This window comes from Lepus europaeus, chromosome 7 (genome assembly GCF_033115175.1).
Source record: "Lepus europaeus isolate LE1 chromosome 7, mLepTim1.pri, whole genome shotgun sequence".
In the NCBI taxonomy this organism is placed as follows: domain Eukaryota; kingdom Metazoa; phylum Chordata; class Mammalia; order Lagomorpha; family Leporidae; genus Lepus; species Lepus europaeus.
Genome location: NC_084833.1, coordinates 48,124,154 through 48,144,282, shown reverse-complemented (window position 1 = coordinate 48,144,282; position 20,129 = coordinate 48,124,154). Strand labels below are relative to the sequence as shown.

Here is a 20,129-nt window from a genome sequence, read left to right as displayed (position 1 = left end):
ATGGGAGGAAAAACCACCATAATCCAAAATTTGTACTTTCGAAATTTATATTTATTAAATAAGTTTTATTAAAAATTTTAAAAATAAAATAAATAAATAAATAAATGTCTTTTAAAAAAAAACTTGATGAAGATACAAGGCCAACTTCAGGATTGCCTGACAAATAGAAGGTGCCATGCATATGGCCCCTGCATGATTAATACAATCCAAGAACTATCAACACATTATGAGAAAACTTAGCTGTTTAGAACCTTTAACAATTGTTGGCAGAGATTATTAATCTTTAAATTGCATAGAGAAATTAGATATTTTCACATATTTTATTTCTCTATTCTCAAAAAATAACTGTCTCATACTTTAAAATCTGATACTATAAAATTACTTTTAAAGCTAGCAAATGAGCTACCAGTTATGCCAGTTCTTTTCTCAGTTTAATGTTAATATTTTCCAATATAACTTTGTGTTGCTTTTGGTACTTTACTTGCTACTACATCATAAAAACTCATTAATTTTTCTATCAGTAAAAGAAATTTTAAAATTTAAAATAAATAAATAATTCTTAAAACAAGATAATAAAAGGAGCATTTCATTCTTTTTGTGAGTGCAGAGTATTCCACTGTATATATACACCACATCTCGTTTAACAGGTGATGGACATCTAGGTTGTATTCACTTCTTGGCTATTATGAATAAAGCTATAAATAAACAACCCAATTTTTAAAATAAGCAAGAACTGAAACAAACATTCTCCAAAAAAGATACACAAATGGCCAACAAGCACATGAAAAAATAATTAACATCACTTATCAGGGAAATGCAAATCAAAACCACAATAAGATATCACTTCATAACTATTAGAATGGCTATAATGAAAAAGGAAGGACAATAACAAGTGTTGATTGAGGAGGGTATGGAGAAACTGGAAACTTCACATACTGTTGGTGGGAATGTAAAATGGTATGGCCACTGTGGAAAACAGTCTGGTGGATCCTCAGAAGGTTAAACACATAATTACCATACAACCCAGCAACTCCATTCCTGGGTATATTCCCTTTTGTCTTTTTGAATGATTCGTGGCTTAGTTTCCCCTTTTCCACTCAAATGCTTTAGAAAATAATGATTGTTATTTTGAGGTAAAAACCAAACACCATCATTTAACTATCACACTACTGACAAGAAGACATGGAATATTAAAATAATATCACAGATTTTCCTAATAATTCTAACTTTAAATGTGTAATTACATTGTGGATTCAACTGAAAGCTATTAAGAGATTATTATTTCACTAAGTTCCTAAATAGTATTGAACAGTTTAAGAGAACATAATAATATATATTTCTTAGTGTGAGTTGTAGTCAAAATATATGTAGAAAACATTGTACTGGGTAAGCGCTTTCTTTCTTTTTTTTTCAAAGATTTATTTTGTTTATTTGAAAGACAGAGTTACAGAGAGAGGTAGAGACAGAGAGAAAGATCTTCCATCCACTGCTTCACTCCCCAGATGGCCACAACAGCCAGAGCTGTGCCAATCCAAAGCCAGGAGCCAGGAGTTTCTTCCAGGTCTCCCATGTGGGTGCAGGGGCTCAAGGACTTGGACCAGCTTCTACTGCTTTCCCAGGCCATAGCAGAGAGCTGGATCAGTAAGCTCTTTCTAGATTCTGATCATGGCATCCAAAATATCCTTTTTTTTTTTTCCTCCTAAAATTTCATACCCTCAGACATACAAAACTGCCTTCCCTAAATGTAGTTTACTCTCAAGGCCAGAAATGGAGCTATGGTGCTAATCTAACTAGCCAGCTGACAGAATTAATGGAAAGGTAAGAATGAGGTTAAGTATTTGCAGGATCCACAGATTATCATTACAACAAATCACAAATCTGCAGTTATGGATTTTATTTACAGAGGAAGTCTAAGCTCTGCTGCCTCTTCCCAGGGAAGACATCTGCTCTACTTATCACTGGACTAATTTTTTGTAGATAGTAAGACTTTAGTAAACTCAGCAACTACACAATACAGGCTATTGTTACATTCTTCGCTTTTTCTATATGGATGTTTAAAGACAGTCCTTTAAGTGACTTTTCTCCTGTCTCTCTGGGCTATTTTTTAATCAGTCATTCATTTATGGTTAAAAAAAAAAAAAAAAAGAAAATGTCTGAGAATTTCTTTAATAGGGCTAAAAAACAAAGTTCCTTGCTTTGAAAAAATAAAGTTAAGGAGCAGAAAGAAAGGATCATACACAATGAATAGATACAAAGAGACAAAATATCTTAAATGCTTTCAGTGACAACAAGATTCTTGATTAGAGATTTTATTTATAATGTTACTAAATATTAATACCAAGCAATTTTAAAATTCATTTATTTGAGAAGCACAGAGAGAGTGTTCAGTGCTCAAATACACATAACAGCCTGGATCCCCCCCAAGGATGGCAGGAACTCAACAACTTGAGCCATCACCACTGCCTCCCAGGGTCTGCATTAGCAGGAAGCTGGCATCAGGGGCCAGGCTGGGTATCGAACCCAGGTACTCCAACGTGGAACACAGGTATGTCAACTGGCATCTTAACCACTAGGCCAAATGTCCACCCAGCAAACAACTTTTAAATTGACCTACTAACATTTAGTCCTTTGCCATATAATTTAAGAACCAGAACATACTTGGTAGCAAAGAAACAAAATTCAAAACACAAAATATTTCTTTTTCCTAACAAATTACATGCACAAATATGAACTCTATGTTATGCTACCAAGTTTCAGAAGTTAGTAAGAAAAGACAATACCTGAGAAATTTGGCCTTGCACTTTTGTGAGCGGAGTTGTTCGAATATTTAAGGACTGGCTTCTTGTTACAGTTGCCCCAGAAAGAGATTTTCCATTCACTTTTCTTTCAAAGTGACAATTTGCTGGTGATCTCTCTTCCAGAAGAACAGCATCCCAAGGATCCTCTGCAAGCAAATTTGGAATATTTTTCTCCTCTTCATGGCCTAATACTTCCACATTGTCCACCTTAGGCTTACTTAAAGGATCCAAGTCTAACCAGTCAAATTTACTGATACCCTCAGACTTTGGAGATACTTGTAGATTGCTGACGGTCGCTTTTGAATTTGTTATCTCTAAATCAGTCCTTGCTTTCCCATTTTTTAAAAATTCTGATGTACTGGCTATTTTGTCAAACAGTTTTGCCATTTCAGGACTGACCCCTGGCCGATAAACAGGTAAGCTTCCCTGTGGATGAAAGGGTGTGGTAGGTGTCAAAGGATATGAAAAATAGGGAGATTGTCCTGGAAGACTTAAATATATAGGTTCTGTAGATGGAAAAGTAGGCATTCTTGGATTGAAGCCATTCTGGAATGCAGCCTGTTTACCATAAGTTGAAGGATAAATAGTAGGTAAAGTGTAGGTGGAAGGCCCAGATAATCCAGGTGGCCACTGTCCTCTTTGAATAGTAGGTCCAACATAGAGCTGTGCTGAAAATGAAGGGCTCAGAACAGGAGTAACTGGCAATACAGGTGTTTTTTTAGTCTCGAAACTGTCATCCAGCAATAGTTTCTCAAGTTCGGCTTGAGTGAGCTTTTCTACATCAATGTCTACTGCTCTTTTTTGGGAATCTGATTCGGGAAACACCATGAGATCGTAATCTTGTTTGTTGTAAACTTGTGCTTTTTGCCGGGTGCTGCTTGACAACTCAAAGCATCTCTGATTATCAGCCACTTGTCTGTCCTTCTGCAATTTTGCTAAAGCCTCTGCTTCCATCTGTAATGCTTCTTCTTTGTCTACATCTTTTGTTCTTATCGGTTCCAGAGGTGAAGATGAACATTGCTTAAATCCATTGTTGCTGGATATCTGAGCCATGTCCGCTAAAAAGACTAAACTTTCCCCAATCCTATGTTTTTTCTTGTAGTTTCCAAAATAGTAAGACCTATACATAAAAAGAAACAACACTCAGTTAGATTTCTGAAACACACATATTTCGTTTGCCATCTACCCAATATGATTTTGGATTTGAAGTCACTTAAAAAATACACTACCAAACAAATAAAATGAATAGATGGGTGAAATCTGGGTGAAGGAACACTTAATATCATATACACTACTGGGGTAAGGAAGCTGTTTAGAGAGGGGAGCCTACCTCAAAAAGTTCATAGAAAATGGAATTAAAAGATTAGTTTGGTATAAAAAATTTTGAAACCCAAGAGGAGGTCTTCAAAAAGTTAAAAAAAATGTATATTATGAAAAAGCTGTGCATGGCTTTCAAATTTTTTGTGCCAAAATAAACTTATCTTTTAATTCTCCTTTTCCATGAATCTTTTGAAGTGCCCCCATACATTATTATACGCCCATTTCCTTACCTAACATGAAAGCTGGCACAGAATATGAAGAAACTTTCACTGTCACAATAGCTGCCATTAACCAGTGGTGCTTCTGGTAGATATTCTTGGCATAAAATAACTTAAGTGCTAGTCACAATTTTAAGAGATCAGATAGGGTTAACTGTTAGGCAAATAGCAAGTCAACATGGTTTTGATCTTTTCCTGTTCCTTAATTTGCTCAGAAGCCAATTAGCAATAACCAGCAGGCAATGCTTAGTCAATAAAATAAGCAACTATTATTTTATCAAAACGTGAAAAAATGGGCCGGCGCCGTGGCTTAACAGGCTAATCCTCCACCTTGCAGCGCCGGCACACCGGGTTCTAGTCCCGGTTGGGGTGCCGGATTCTATCCCGGTTGCCCCTGTTCCAGGCCAGCTCTCTGCTATGGCCCGGGAAGGCAGTGGAGGATGGCCCAAGTGCTTGGGCCCTGCACCCGCATGGGAGACCAGGAGAAGCACCTGGCTCCTGGCTTCGGATCAGCGAGATGCGCCGGCCGCAGCGGCCATTGGAGGGTGAACCAACGGCAAAGGAAGACCTTTCTCTCTGTCTCTCTCTCTCACTATCCACTCTGCCAAAAAAAAAAAAAGTGAAAAAATGATGAGTTTATTATATTCTAGAAATATTTAAAAGTATAATGTAATAGATTAGACACAAATGTATTAAGACCATAAGAAATTGTAATAGTCCACTCAAAGGTTAAATTGTTGCTAGCGTATCACATAGTTTTGATGACACTTCTATTTTAACTATCCGCAATTAAACCAAGTTACAAAACCAAAATTTCTCCCTTTCAAAATCCTTAAATATTTTTATTCATTAAGATACTAGAATAATCTTTAATTTTTAAGTGTATTTATTTTCATTTTGTTTGAAAGGCAGAGAGACACAGAGAAAGATTTTCCATCACTGGTTCATTCCACAAATACCTGCAACAGCTGAAGCTGGATCAGAAAACTCAATCCAGGTCTCCACCTTGGGTGACAGAAGCCCAAGTACTTGAACTTGGTTGCTTCCTAGGGTGTGTATTAGCAGGAAGCTGGAATTGGAAGAGGCATCTCAAGTGGAAACTTAACTACTGTACCAAATGCCCAAGAGTTTAATTTTAGACCATTCATAGATCAGTTTATAAAAATTTATACTCCTTTTTTTAAGACAAATACTTAATTCAGACAGTGATTACCCTGTGAAGCAGAATTACCAATTTATAGGTTAGTTACACTTCTTGCTTCTAATCAGTATAATATGTAAATTCTGGAGTCATATCCTCTTGGTTTAAGACTGTATGACCTTGGAAATTGAAAACTTTGTCATCTGTCCTTAATTCCATAATTTTTTAAAGATTTATTTATTTTTTGAAAGGCAGAGTGAAAGAAAGAAGAGATCACCAATCTGCTGGTTCACTCCCCAAGTGGCTGCTGCCAACGGTCAGGGCTGAGCCAGACTAAAACCAGGAGCCAGAAACGTCATCCAGATTTTCTTATGTGGGTGGCAGGGGCCCAAAGACTTGAACCACCTTTCACTGCTTTTCCCAGGCCACTAGCAGGGAGCTGGGGCCAGAGCTGTGGCGTAGTGGGTGAAGCCGCCGCCGGCAGTGCTGGCATCTCATATGGGCACCGGTTCCAGTTCCAGCCGCTCCACTTCCAATCCAGCTCTCTGCTGTAGCCTAGGAAAGCCATGGAGGATGGCTCAAGTCCTTGGGCCCCTGTACCTGTGTGGGAGACCTGGAAGAAGCTCCTGGCTCCTGGCTTTGAATCGGTGCAGCTTTGTCCGTTGAGGCCATCTGGGAATTGAACCAGCAGATGGAAGATATCTAACCCTCCCTCCCTTCCTCCCCTCCCTCTCTCTTCACTCTCTGCCTTTCAAAGAAATAAATAAATCTTTAAAAAAAAAAAAGAAGAAGAAGGAGAAGAAGCCAGGACACAAAACAGCACCCATTTGGGATGCCTGGCTAGCTATAGGACACCGGTCCCAGTTTCATATTTTTATATGAAAAAGAAAGGGCCGGCATTGTGGCTTAGTGGGTGAGGCCACCACCTGCAATGCCAGCATCCCATATGAGCGCCAGTTCAAGTCCCAGCTGCTCCACTTCTGATCCAGATCTTTGTTGTGGCCTGGGAAAGCAGTGGAAGATGGCCCAAGTCCTTGGGCCCCTGCACCCACATAGGAGACCCGGAAGAAGCTCCTGGCTCCTGGCTTCGGATAGGCGCAGGTCCAGCCATTACGGCCATCTGGGGAGTAAACCAGCGAATGGAAGACTTTCTCTCTCGCTCTCTCTGCTTCTCTGTAACTCTGCCTTTCAAATAAAATAAATAAATATTTTTTAAAAGAAATCAATTTCCTATATTCTACAAGGATTAGATGAAATAATATAGCTAAAAGTGCTTAGCATTAGCCTTGAGCATTAGTATTACATAAATGGTATATTAATAATTTAGCCTGATTTGAGATACACCTAATTTGAATACCTAGAAATTAAGAAAGCCCCTGTTGGACACTAACCTACTGTTGGTAGGAATGCAAACTGGTAAAGCCACTACGGAAGTCAGTCTGGAGATTCCTCAGAAACCAGAATACAACCCTACCATTCAACCCAGCCATCCCATTCTTTGGAATTTACCCAAAGGAAATTAAATTGGCAAACAAAAAAGCGGTCTGCACCTTAATCTTTATTGCACTTCAATTCACAATAGCTAAGACCTGGAATCAACTTAAATGCCCATCAACAGTAGACTGGATAAAGAAATTATGGGATATGTACTGATAGAATACTATACAGCAGTAAAAAAAAACAATGAAATCCGGTCATTTGCAACAAAATGGAGGAATCTGGAACACATCATGCTGAGTGAAATAAGCCACTCCCAAAGGGACAAATATCATATGTTCTCCCTGATCAGTGACAACTGAGCACCAAAAAGGAAACCAGTTGAAGTGAAATGGACACTATGAGAAACAGTGACTTGATCAGCCATTGCCCTGACTGTTGATGAACAACTTAATACGTTATCCCTCTTAGTATCCGGCACCCCAACCAGGACTAGAACCTGGGGTGCCGGCGCCGCAGGCAGAGGATTAGCCAAGTGAGCCGCGGCTCCAGCCTTAAAAATATTTTTAAAGGAATGTCTTCAGCTGGCGCTGTTTCTAGTCCTGGCTGCTCCACTTCCAGTCCAGCTCTCTGCTGTGGCCTGGGAAAGCAGTGGGAGACCAGAAAGAAGCTCCTGGCTTCGGATCGGTGCAGCTCCCAGCCATTGTGGCCATTTGGGGAGTGAACCAAAGCAAGGAAGACCTCTCTGCCTCTCCCTCTCACTGTTACTTTACATGTCAAATAAATAAATAAAATATTTTTTGGGGAAAAAAAAAAAAAGGAATGTCTTCAAAATGTCCTTGGGGGATTACTTTGCAATCCTCTTGTTAGTAAAATGATGCAGTCTTATCTATGGCGCCATCTACACCCTGACACCATCCTAGGCTCTAGCCTGTGCTGCCATTGCTGGAAGCCAGGTGGCCACATGGCCCAACCACCAATGTCAGCCCCACCCCCATCCTAATAGAATTTGCTGCTCCTACTTCCCTGCCTGCCCCCCCCAACTCTCCTAAAAAAAAATTTTAAAAGGACTTGTTCCTGAACATGTGACTCCCTCTCTCCTCTCTCTTATTCTCTCCCTCTCTTACTCTTTCTCCTTCTTCGCCCCTTCCCTCCAGTCTGTCGATTTCCCCCAATAAACTCTTTCCCTTACTCCAGTGTTTGGTGTGTTTTGTGGCAGCCTTACACCTTTCCTATTTCAGCAAAAAGCTATTCCAAAGTTTTCCCTTCTATGTAGACTACAAAACATAGTCACAATGTACATTTAACATGTTTCATTGTATGTAAGCTTTATATTAAAATACTTACAGGGAAATACTGATGTCTATAAATTATTTCAAAATACATTAAAAGAATTAGATGAACTGATGAACAGATAAAGGATGATGGGTAAAATATAACAAGGCAAGTACAGTAAAATGTTAACAGTCGATTCTAAATGGTAGGTAAGTGGGTATTCATTTTAAATTCTTTCAACCTGGCTACCATGACTGAAAATTTTCACAACGAAATGTTGGGAGGGATAGAACTGACACAATTTCCTTCCACTCCAATACACACTCCCCTTGGCAACATGACTGTGTTGCTCTTCCCATAGAGGTGGAGAGTCTATTTCTCCAGCTCCTGTTCAGATCAAGCCTTGTGACTTGCAGAAAAAGTGACACTTTAGAATTCCAAGACTGACTCTTAAGAGCCTTTACTGAAAGAACTAGGAGAAAAGCCCCACTGAGAGGCAGCACTAAGCACCAGACTTCAGTGAACCACCATCTTGTTTGTGAACCATAAACACCCCAGTCGACTGTGCCCACATGAGTGACCCAAGATGAGACCAGCAAAAGAAATCAGTCACATGAGTTCAAACCAAATCACTAATCCACTGAATCATTTCGGAATGGTTATATAGAAACAGATAACTGATAAATCTTTTCTTCTGAATTTTAGAAAACCGAACTGAAGCCACTTAACTATTTAATAACAGATTTCTGTTTCAACTTCTTCTTTTTTTTTTTTTTTTTTTGACAGGCAGAGTGGACAGTGAGAGAGAGACAGAGAGAAAGGTCCTCCTTTTGCTGTTGGTTCACCCTCCAATGGTCGCCGCGGTAGCGCGCTGCGGCCGGCGCACCGCGCTGATCCGATGGCAGGAGCCAGGAGCCTCTCCTGGTCTCCCATGGGGTGCAGGGCCCAAGGACTTGGGCCATCCTCCACTGCACTCCCTGGCCACAGCAGAGAGCTGGCCCGGAAGCAGGGCAACCGGGATAGGATCGGCGCACCGACCGGGACTAGAACCCGGTGTGCCGCCGCCGCAAGGCGGAGGATTAGCCTAGTGAGCCGCGGCGCCGACCCTGTTTTAACTTCTACCACCACCACCTTCCTTCACTTGTCCTCAGAGAAGTTTTAATTTTCCAAGGCCACCTCTAACCTTAACCCCACTGAATCCCCATCAACATATTTTATTGCTTCATTTGTATTGTTAATTTCTCCTTTTCTTCTGGTCTGCTGGCATAAAAACACTTAAGTTTTCTCCATGTTGGGGGGAGGGCAGAATCTTAACATTCCCCTTTAGACTCAGTGGCTTCTATTTTAATTTTCTTCTTTCAGTGCCAAACTTCTCAATTAAGTGACCTAGAAAGGCCTTTCCTTTTACATTCTGTCTTGCAAAAACATTACTTGTTCTTCAGGGCCCAATTAAAACACCACCTCCTCTCTGAAGCTTTTCCTAAGCAGCTCTTATCAGAATTCACCTTTTTAGCTTAACCAAAAATTTTCATCACAGTTTCTCTCTAATTTTTAGACTTGCCAGTTTTGCCAACTTAGCCTCCCTGCTTCTGGAGCCAGAGCTATAGCTTCCCAGGAAGATTACCTCCCTTGTGACCTATGTAGTTAAACCTATGTAGTTAACTACCTATGTAGTTAAAATAGGACTGGACAATTTCTGCTCCGTACTACTCCAAGCCTGATTCATCACTTAACCCCAGGACTTCTGCATAAACTGATTTGGAAAGGAAGCTTTTCCTTGAAGGAATACAAGCCTAGCACTGTTGTGGCCAACTCCGTCACTTCTTGAAGAGATGCTGCCTAAAAGCCAAACCAAGCCAGGAGAATGCAGAGCTAACATAAAATGAAGACAGATTCTTCACACTATTTAAAAGCACCTTGTTTAATAAATATGAACCATAATTTACTGAATATGTGTTTTAACATGAGGGAATGAAAGCTGTTGGACAGTCTTGAAGAAGGCATTTCAGATGGCACAAAAGTATGGACAGATGGTAGGAGAAATGAATCAAGTGTAATTACCTGTAACTGAATGCCATAATGTACTCAATATTTTCATGAAATTGGATGAATTAAAACAAAACAGAACTTTACAAACAGATAAAGATACATAACTGTAACCCATCTTCCATAAGCAAAATGTCAATTTGTTATTTTTCTCCTCATTGCCATATTTCATAATTAAATATATAAAACATTGGTATGAAAGGGGGATCTGGATTTTTTTTAAATGATTTACTTCTTATGTATTTATCTGAAAGGTAGATTAAGAGACAGACAGAGACAGAGACAGAGAGAGAGAGAGAGAGAAAGAGACAGAGAAAGGTATAGATCTTCCATTTGCTGGCTCATTCCCCAAATGTCCACAACAGCCAGGGTTGGGCCAGGTCAAAGCCAGCTGGATTGGAAGAGAGTAGCCAAGACTCCAACTCAGTAGGATGCAAGAATCCCAAGTGGCAGATTAACCTGCTCTAGAACTGAATTTTTCTTAAAAGTATTTAAATAAGGTTTATTCACTGGGGAATGCACTTGTTCTAAAATTTCAAATGAATATTGACTCTCATTTACTGACAAAGGCATAAAATTAACAATTTGAAATATATTTTAACAGTGAATGTAGTGATGGTTTTCACATCACCAATTTATATGCTTCCTTTATCCCTATAGTACTAACACCTAAAGTAGTACATGTTAATGTAAATTCAACTCAAGCACAATGAGTGAGCTATTTGCAGCCAGATTATCATATTTTAGTTTCCCAAGCGCTTATCATGGATATACACTCACATAGTAATAAGAGGACTTAAGATTGTCTAAGAATAACTCTATGCTGCAGCTATTTTTCTGAAGCTGCTGCACTGGTATGCTCCATTAATGTTTTTAAATAAAACTTCATTAGATGACATTTAGCAGGAAGTAATTTCCTACATACTAATTCAAAATGAAAACTTCAATGCTAATGTTTCCCTAATTCAAGCTGGGAAAGACACTTTAGCTAGTTTTTGAAAGAGAACTGTATATCTTCTGCCAAAATTTTCCCAACATAAAGTAACTCAGTGAAGAACACTAGGCTGTAACTACTTTAAAGTTCTTCAAAAGAGGGCAATTAAACTGTTCAGTTAAACTTTTGGACACCATTTGCATACCCCCAGAACAGAAGAATTAATTTAAAAGCTCTTGGCTTCATCTGTGCTAGACATTCATTTACAATTTAAATCTAAAACCTCAGAAAACAGTAAAACAATCACTCCTAATAAAAATTCAAGATACTTAAGAAAATGGAGAAACAATTATTTGAATTTACCAATACGTATATTCCTCCTCTAAAATGAAAATGAACCTCAAATAAAAAATTATGGTACCTCCATGGAACTGACTAGTATACAAAGCATTTTAAAAATTATGAAGACTGCAGTAATCATATATAATGTTCAATAAAATTATAACAAATATTTACATGTTACTATCTATATACAGATATAAAAATATATGCCAAACATTATTTCAGCAATGTATCAAAGAATTCAATCCTCATAAATTTTGTAAAACAGCTACTATAATGAACTCCAACAGAGCCGCTAGAAAGTGGTAGAATCACAATTCAAATCCAGGCAGTTTATCACAATATATTTTTATGTTAACTGGAAACAATGTCTAACTTGACATAATTTACTCATTATAAATATCAACAGTTTTCCTTACAGTTATTTCTACATTAATATATTTTGTTTCCTTTAAATCCATCACGAGGTAGTTAATAATGCCATTTAGTTATACCATGTACCAATTGATCAGTTAGTTTCTAATCACCAAATGAATGGCAAATGTACTATTTTACTGAGGGTAAGAACTCATTTTCTTCATTCTCTACTCTCAGACTTTCAATACAATTGCTGAATGAATGTATCAATAATTAAAGAATGTAAGATGCCATTCCTTTTATCAAAGAGAAGCTCAATTTCTAAAACAAAAGGGCTGAACTAGCTCATTTATTAACAATCCAACCTTTACTGAAAAAAAAAATCACATGGGTGAGGGAAGAGAGATTACTTCGGATGGGGACAGAAAAACCTCACTAGATAAGAAGATAATAGCCTCCTCTGTACTAATTCATGAAGGTGGAAAAAAAAAAAAAAAAAAAAACACCAGTCACTGGACAGCAGATTCCAAGTAATTTGGGATTACGAAGCACAAAAATCACCCCAAAGACAAAATGAATGAGGTCTGGATACTAGGCACAATGAGTTAAAAGCAACACTGGGGGCCAGTGCTGTGGCATAGAGGATAAAGCTGCTGCTTGCAGTGCCAGAATCCCATACCCGGCTGTTCCACTTCCGATCCAGTTCTCTACTACGGCCTGGGAAAGCAGTGGAAGACAGCCCAAGTCCTTGGGCCCCTGCACCCACATGGGAGACCCAGAAGAAGCTCCTGGTTTCAGATCAGCCTAGTCAGGCCATTACATCCATTCTGGGAGTGAACCAGCGGATAGATCTCCCTCTCTCTCTCTTTGCCTCTGCCTCTCTGTAACTCTGCCTCCCAAATAAATAAATAAATCTTTAAAAAAAAAAAAAAAAAAGCGGCCAGCGCCGCAGCTCAACAGGCTAATCCTCCGCCTTGTGGCGCCGGCACACTGGGTTCTAGTCCGGGTCAGGGCGCCGGATTCTGTCCCGGTTGCCCCTCTTCCAGGCCAGCTCTCTGCTGTGGCCCGGGAGTGCAGTGGAGGATGGTCCAAGTGCTTGGGCCCTGCACTCCGTGGGAGACCAGGATAAGCACCTGGCTCCTGCCATCGGATCAGCAGCGCGCCAGCTGCAGCGGCCATTGGAGGGTGAACCAATGGCAAAAAGGAAGACCTTTCTCTCTGTCTCTCTCTCTCACTGTCCACTCTGCCTGTCAAAAAAAAAAAAAAAAAAAAAAAAGAGCAACATTGTCCAACAGAAATAGAATGCACACTACCTATAACTCAAAATTTTCTACAGCTACATTAGGGAAACAAGATTAATTTTAACAAAGTGTTTTATTTTCTCTGATGTGTCCAAAATATTCAATATAAAAATATGAATATGATTTTTAAAAATACTAAGTCTTTGAAATCTGATCTATATTTTACACTTACTACATCTCAATTAGGACTAGTCACGCTTTAACAGCCAAACACAGCCAGTGGACATTGCAAGGTCAGAGTTTATGAGGAAAAGAATAGGAATAAGTAACACAGTAAACAAGTATCAATACTTTCTGGATAGTAAGAACAAAATTTTCTTTTTATATCCCATAGATAACCTACAGCATTTAAATAAGCCCTTCTTAAAATGCTCTTTTTTTTTTTGGGGGGGGGGGGGGATAGGCAGAGTAGATAGTGAGAGAGAGAGACAGAGAGAAAGGTCTTCCTTTTTGCCATTGGTTCACCCTCCAATGGCCGCTGCAGCCGGCGCATCTCACTGATCCAAAGCCAGGAGCCAGGTGCTTCTCCTGGTCTCCCATGCGGGTGCAGGGCCCAAGCACTTGGGCCATCCTCCACTGCTTTCCCGGGCCATAGCAGAGAGCTGGCCTGGAACAGGGGCAACCGGGATAGAATCCGGCGCCCCGACCGGGACTAGAACCTGGTGTGCCGGCGCCGCAAGGTGGAGGATTAGCCTGTTAAGCCACGGCGCAGGCCTAAGATGCTCTTCTGATCCAGCTCTCTTCTATGGCCTGTAAAAGCAGTAGAAGATGGCCCAAGTGCTTGGGACCCTGCACCTGCACAGAAGGTCAAGAAGAAGCTCTTGGCTTCGAATTGGCCCAATTCTGGCCATTGCGGCCATTTGGGAACAGAACCAAAGGCTGGAAGACCTTTCTCTCTCTCTCTCTCCCTCTCCCTCTCTCTCTCTGTAACTCTACCTCTCAAATAAATAAATAAAATCTGAAGAAAAAAAAAAAAAAGAAAAGAAATCGCTGAAAATATTTTTTTTAAAGGCCTGTCTTATCCCTTTTCAAGGGTAGGGCATCTTTTTCTTGTCAATAGCCCTTTTTTTTTTTTTTTTGACAGGCAGAGTGGACAGTGAGAGAGAGAGACAGAGAGAAAGGTCTTCCTTTTCTGTTGGTTCACCCCCTAATGGCCGCTGTGGCTGGCACAACGCGCTGATCCAAAGCCAGGAGCCAGGTGCTTCTCCTGGTCTCTCACGCGGGTGCAGAGCCCAAGCACTTGGGCCATCCTCCACTGCACTCCCGGGCCACAGCAGAGAGCTGGACTGGAAGATAAGCAACTGGGACTAGAACCGGTGCCATATGGGATGCCGGCGCCACAGGTGGAGGATTAGCCTATTGAGCCGTGGCGCTGGCCACCTGTCAATAGCCTTTTAAATATTTGTAACATCATTTGTGGGCCATATAAAATTATCAACTGAAAAATTAGCCTGCTATAGATTTATTGAATTACGAGTTCCCCTGTGGTTGCCTTGGCAGGGGCAGACCAAATGATTTCACAGGCTTTAAAGAGCCAGCAAGCCAGACATTCGTCACCCCTACTTTACAACTTTGTATTTTTAAAGTATATAATTTCCAATTACTATAATACTCTAGAATTTAAAAATCACTAACATTTTGTAGAAAAAAGTGTTCATATCTGGCCACATAAGATAAAGTACAAAAAGATTAAATATATAAATACTTAGGCCGGCACCACGGCTCACTTGGCTAATCCTCCGCCTGTGGCGCCAGCACCCCGGGTTCTAGTCCCGGTTGGGGCACCAGATTCTGTCCCGGTTGCCCCTCTTCCAGTCCAACTCTGCTGTGGTCTGGGAAGGCAGTGGAGGATGGCCCAAGTCCTTGGCCCTTGCACCCGCATGGGAGACCAGGAGGAAGTACCTGGCTCCTGGCTTCGGATCAGCGCAGCGCGCCAGCCGTAGCAGCCATTTGGGGAGTGAACCAACGGAAGGAAGACCTTTCTCTCTGTCTCTCTCACTGTCTAACTCTGCCTGTCAAATATATATATATATAAACAAATATATATAAATATAAACAAATATATAAATATATAATATATATATATATATATATATATATATATATATATATAAACAAAATCAGAGGCCAGCATCATACATCAGAGTGCAGGTTCAAATCCCGGTTGCTCTGCTTCCTGCTAATGCACTGGGAAGGCAGTAGATGATGGCCCAAGTATTTGGGCCCCTGCCATCTATATGAGAGACCAGGATGGAGTTCTTGGCTCTTGGTTTTGGCCTAGAACAGGCCTAGCAATTGTAGGTAACTGGGGACTAAACCAGCAGATGAAAGATCTCAATCTCTCCCAGCTCTTTGTCATTTTGCCTTTCAAATGGTAGGCATTCTACTTTTTTATGTGTGTAGTCACAAAGGGAAGACTATTGTTTTTTAACAATATTTATTGCCGGCGCCATGGCTTAACAGGCTAATCCTCCGCCTTGCGGCGCCGGCACACCGGGTTCCAGTCCAGGTCGGGGCGCCAGATTCTATCCAGGTTGCCCCTCTTCCAGGACAGCTCTCTGCTATGGCCCGGGAAAGCAGTGGAGGATGGCCCAAGTCCTTGGGCCCTGCACCCGCAAGGGAGACCAGGATAAGCACCTGGCTCCTGGCTTCAGATCAGCAAGATGTGCCGGCCACGGCGGCCATTGGAGGGTGAACCAACGGCAAAAAGGAAGACCTTTCTCTCTGTTTCTCTCTCTCACTGTCCACTCTGCCTGTCAAAAAAATAAAAAATAAAAACTAAAAACAAACAAAAAAATATTTATTTATTTATGTGAGACAGAGCACTTCTTTCCATTGGTTCATTCCTCAAAAGCCCACAATTGGTAGGCTTAGACAGCTGCTGGGAAGGAACTCAGTGCAAATCTCCCATGTGGAGGACAGGGACCCAACTACTTGCAGCATCTTTTGCTGTCTCCAACTAGGCACATTAGCAGGAAGCTGAAATTTCAAGTGGAGCTAGGACTTGAATCCAGGCAGTCCAATAAGGGATGCACATGTCCCAAGCAGCATCATAACTGCTAGACCAAATGTGGACCCTGAGCATGATTGCTATTGATACTTTTGGTTGAATAAAAAACTTCCCTTTTTTCGTAATTGGTTAAGAATGTTTACTGAGATGAACTTATGTTTATGCTCTTTGTAAAAAAGAAATTTATTTATCTGAAAGTGTAGGGGGGATTTGAGGGGGCATGGGAGGAAGGAAGGAAAGGAAAGGAGAGGAAAGGGAGAGGGGGAGGGGGAGGGGGAGGGGGGAGGGAGAGATAGAAACCGAAGGAGAGAGGGGAGAGAGAATGTTTTTTTATCCTCTGGTTTACTCCCCAAATGGCTGCCACAGCCAGAGATGGGCCAGGCTGAAGTTAGGTGCTAGGAACTTCACCTGTGTCTCCCACATGGGTGGCAAAGGCCCAAGTACTTGAATTATCTTCCACTGCCTTCCCAGGCCTGTTAGCAGGGAGATGACTTGGAAGCAGAGTAGCTAGGACTTGAACAGATGCTCTGACAAGATTTGCCAGTGGCTTAGCGGTCCCTGAACTTATGTTTTTTCTTCTTTAATTTTTTAAATTGTTGAATTATATTTTGTATTCACAACTAGGTTTGCTTTGCTACTGTTGTGTTTAGGACTTTTTAAAAATTTGTGCTCTTGGGGCCAGCATTGTGGCATGGAAGGTTAGGCAACATCCCATATGGACGTTGGTTCCAGTCCAGGATGCTCCACTTTCAATCCAGCTTCCTGCTGATACACCTGGGAGGGCAGTAGAGAATAGCCCAGGTGCTTGGGCCCCCGCACCTACGTAGGAGACCCAGAGAAAGTTGCTGGTGCCTGGCTTTGGTCTGGCCCAGCTCTGGCTTGTTGTGGCCATTTGGGGAGTGAACCAGTGGATGGAAAACCTCTCTTTCTCTTTCTCTCTCTCTCTCCCTTGCTCCCTCTTCACTATTTCTGCCTTTCAAATTAAAAAATAAATCTTTAAAAAAAAACAACACTGTGCTCTTAGCAACATTAGTTTGTAACTTTATTTCTTACTTTTGGCTGGTTTTACTATCAAAGTTATAATAGTTATATAAAATACTTGAATATTCCTTCTTGTCTATTCTCTGCAAATTTTTGTGAAAAGTTGTGTTTATTTCTTCCTTATGTGAAGCTATCTGGCCCTGTAGTTTTCTATGAGGGAAAAATATTTGACTACTAATTTTTTCTTTCATGGTTATAAGATTATTCAACTTTGGGGCCAGGGTTGTGGTGTAGCAGGTAAAGCCACTTGCTGTGACTCTAGCATCCCATACAGGCACCATTTCAAGTTCCACCTGCCCCACTTCCAATCCAGGTCCCTTGTGAATGGTCTGGGAAAAGCAGCAGAAGATGGCCAAAGTGTCTGGGCCCCTGCCACCCATGTGGGAAACCCAGAAGAAACTCCTGGCTCCTGGCTTCAGCCTGGCCCAGTGTAAACCATTGTGGCCACTTGGGGAGTGAACCAGCAGACAGAAGATCTCTCTCTTTGCCTCTCCCTCACCTCTGTAACTCTTTCAAATAAATAAACAAATCTTAAAAAAAATATTTAATTTTTTTCTTCATCAGTATCACCAGATACCTTACTAGTTTTCTGTTGTATGTTCTCTTCTTCTCTGATCTTCATTAATCCCTTCCTTCTGCACTTGTTTTTATATTGTTTTCCTAATTTCACAAAATGGATGTTTATTTCATTAATTTTTCAATCGTCACACTCTTCTAGCATTCATTTAAAGCTACACATTTCCCTGCTAATACTCTTTTATGTATCTAATACATTTCAGTATGATTAGTATTTTTTCTTTTTACTGTATATTTGTTATCAATTTGGCAAACAATTAGATTAAGTATAACTTAATTGCTATTGTTTCAACAAAAGTAAAAATCATACAGTACAAACTGATAAAGACATGAAAGAATGGAAGCATACATATACTCCTGGGATAAATGTAAATTGGTACCATTATTTTAGAAAATAGGGGTTATTCAGGAAAGCTGAAGACACCCATAACTCTATAACCCAGCAACTGCACTCCAGTATATATACCCTAGAGAAATGTATACATGTGTACACCAAGTATACACATAAGAACATTCATAATAGGCTTGTCCACAATGGCCCCAAATAGGCAGTAAACTAAATATTCATTGATCCAAACATGCTCTGTGTCTACCCACAGCACTTCCAACACCAAATGTGTGGGGGTTTTCTCAGATCAGTAAGTTCAACACTATTAAATTCTGACATTATGCAAAACTGGAATCAGGTTTAAGGGCTCAGTCCTGCAAGACTGTTCTCACTTCAGAGGAACACAATATCAGTACTGGGTTCCCAGGTTACGCACACTTTTAAATTATTTACAAACTGGGGGTTCCCACAACTCCCCCTTGGGTTTGATAATCTCTAGAACAGCTCACAGAACCCATGTAAAGCTTACTACTAATGAATACAAGTCAGGAACAGCCAAACGGAAGAGATGCATTAGGACAAGGCATGGAAGCACATGGAGCTCGCATACTCCACCCTCCAAGGTCCTTGAGGTGGTTGCCAACTCAGAAGCTCTCTAAACCCTGTCATTTAACGGTTTTCATGGAGGTTCCATTATAGAACCAAAACTGATTATATCACTGGTTACTGACTGGCAATTAACTCAATCTCCAGCACCTTTCCAAACCTCTAATCATGCCTTGGTCTTTCAAGCAACCAGTCTCCATCCTGAAGTTATTTATCTAAGGACCTCCAATTACTTGTCATCTCATTAGCATAGAAAAGACACTTTACTATAGAGTTTACTTACTGTTTTTATTATACCACAGTTCACTCAATGGATTCTACTTTTTTAACACAGATTTTTATTTATTTATTTGAAAAACAAGAGACAAAAAGAGGTCTTCCATCTACTGGATTACTCTACAAATGCCCTCAACAGCTGGGGCTGGGCCAGGTAGAAACCAGGAACCAGCAACTCACCCTGGGTCTCCCAATTGGGTGCCAGGGACACAATTACTCAAGCCATCATATACAGCCTCCAGGGGCTGTATGTCAGCAGGAAACCGGATTAAGAACTGGAGAAGCCAGAACTCAAATCAGGCATCCCAAGTGGTTTCCCAACTACTGCACCAAACTCCCACCCCTTGATGATTCTGTAAAGCAAAGTGAATGAATGAACTAGAGCTATACAAAAAAAGTGAATAAAACTTGGAAACATGTTGAGCAAATGAACAGAGACAAAAATGCATTAATTATTTAAAATAAATTTTAAAACATGAGAAAACCATATTAATAATGTGTACAGAGCCAAGGATGTGGCATAGTGGGTAAAGCCAGTGCCTGCAGTGCCTGCATCCCATATGTGCGCCAGTTCAAGTCCCAGCTGCTCCACTTCCGATCCAGCCCTCTGCTATGGCCTGGGAAAGCAGTACAGATGGCCCAAGTCCTTGGGCCTCTGCATCCCTGTGGGAGACCTGGAAGAAGCTCCAGCTCCTGGCTTTGGATTGGGGCAGCTCCAGCCATTGCGGCCAATCGGGGAGTGAACCATCAGATGGAAGACCTCTCTCTCTCTCTCTCTCTGCCTCTTCTCTTTCTGTGTAACTCTGACTTTAAAATAAATAAATAGGCCGGTGCCGTGGCTCAACAGGCTAATCCTCCGCCTTGCGGCGCCGGCACACCGGGTTCTAGTCCCGGTTGGGGTGCCGGATTCTATCCCAGTTGCCCCTCTTCCAGGCCAGCTCTCTGCTATGGCCTGGGAAGGCAGTGGAGGATGGCCCAAGTGCTTGGGCCCTGCACCCGCATGGGAGACCAGGAGAAGCACCTGGCTCCTGGCTTCGGATCAGCGAGATGCGCCGGCCGCAGTGGCCATTGGAGGGTGAACCAACGGCAAAGAGGAAGACCTTTGTCTCTGTCTCTCTCTCTC

The 20,129-nt window shown here is 41.0% G+C and overlaps 1 protein-coding gene across 1 annotated transcript in view; it reads right to left on the bottom strand.

Moving 5' to 3' along the window:
• PIK3C2A (phosphatidylinositol-4-phosphate 3-kinase catalytic subunit type 2 alpha) overlaps positions 1–20,129 on the bottom strand; it is a 127,733-nt gene that overhangs the window by 81,056 nt on the left and 26,548 nt on the right. Inside the window, exon 2 of the mRNA XM_062196424.1 lies at positions 2,781–3,918. Coding sequence (XP_062052408.1) covers positions 2,781–3,851 — 1,071 coding nt within the window. The 5' untranslated portion in view covers positions 3,852–3,918. The remainder of the gene's footprint in view (positions 1–2,780; positions 3,919–20,129) is intronic.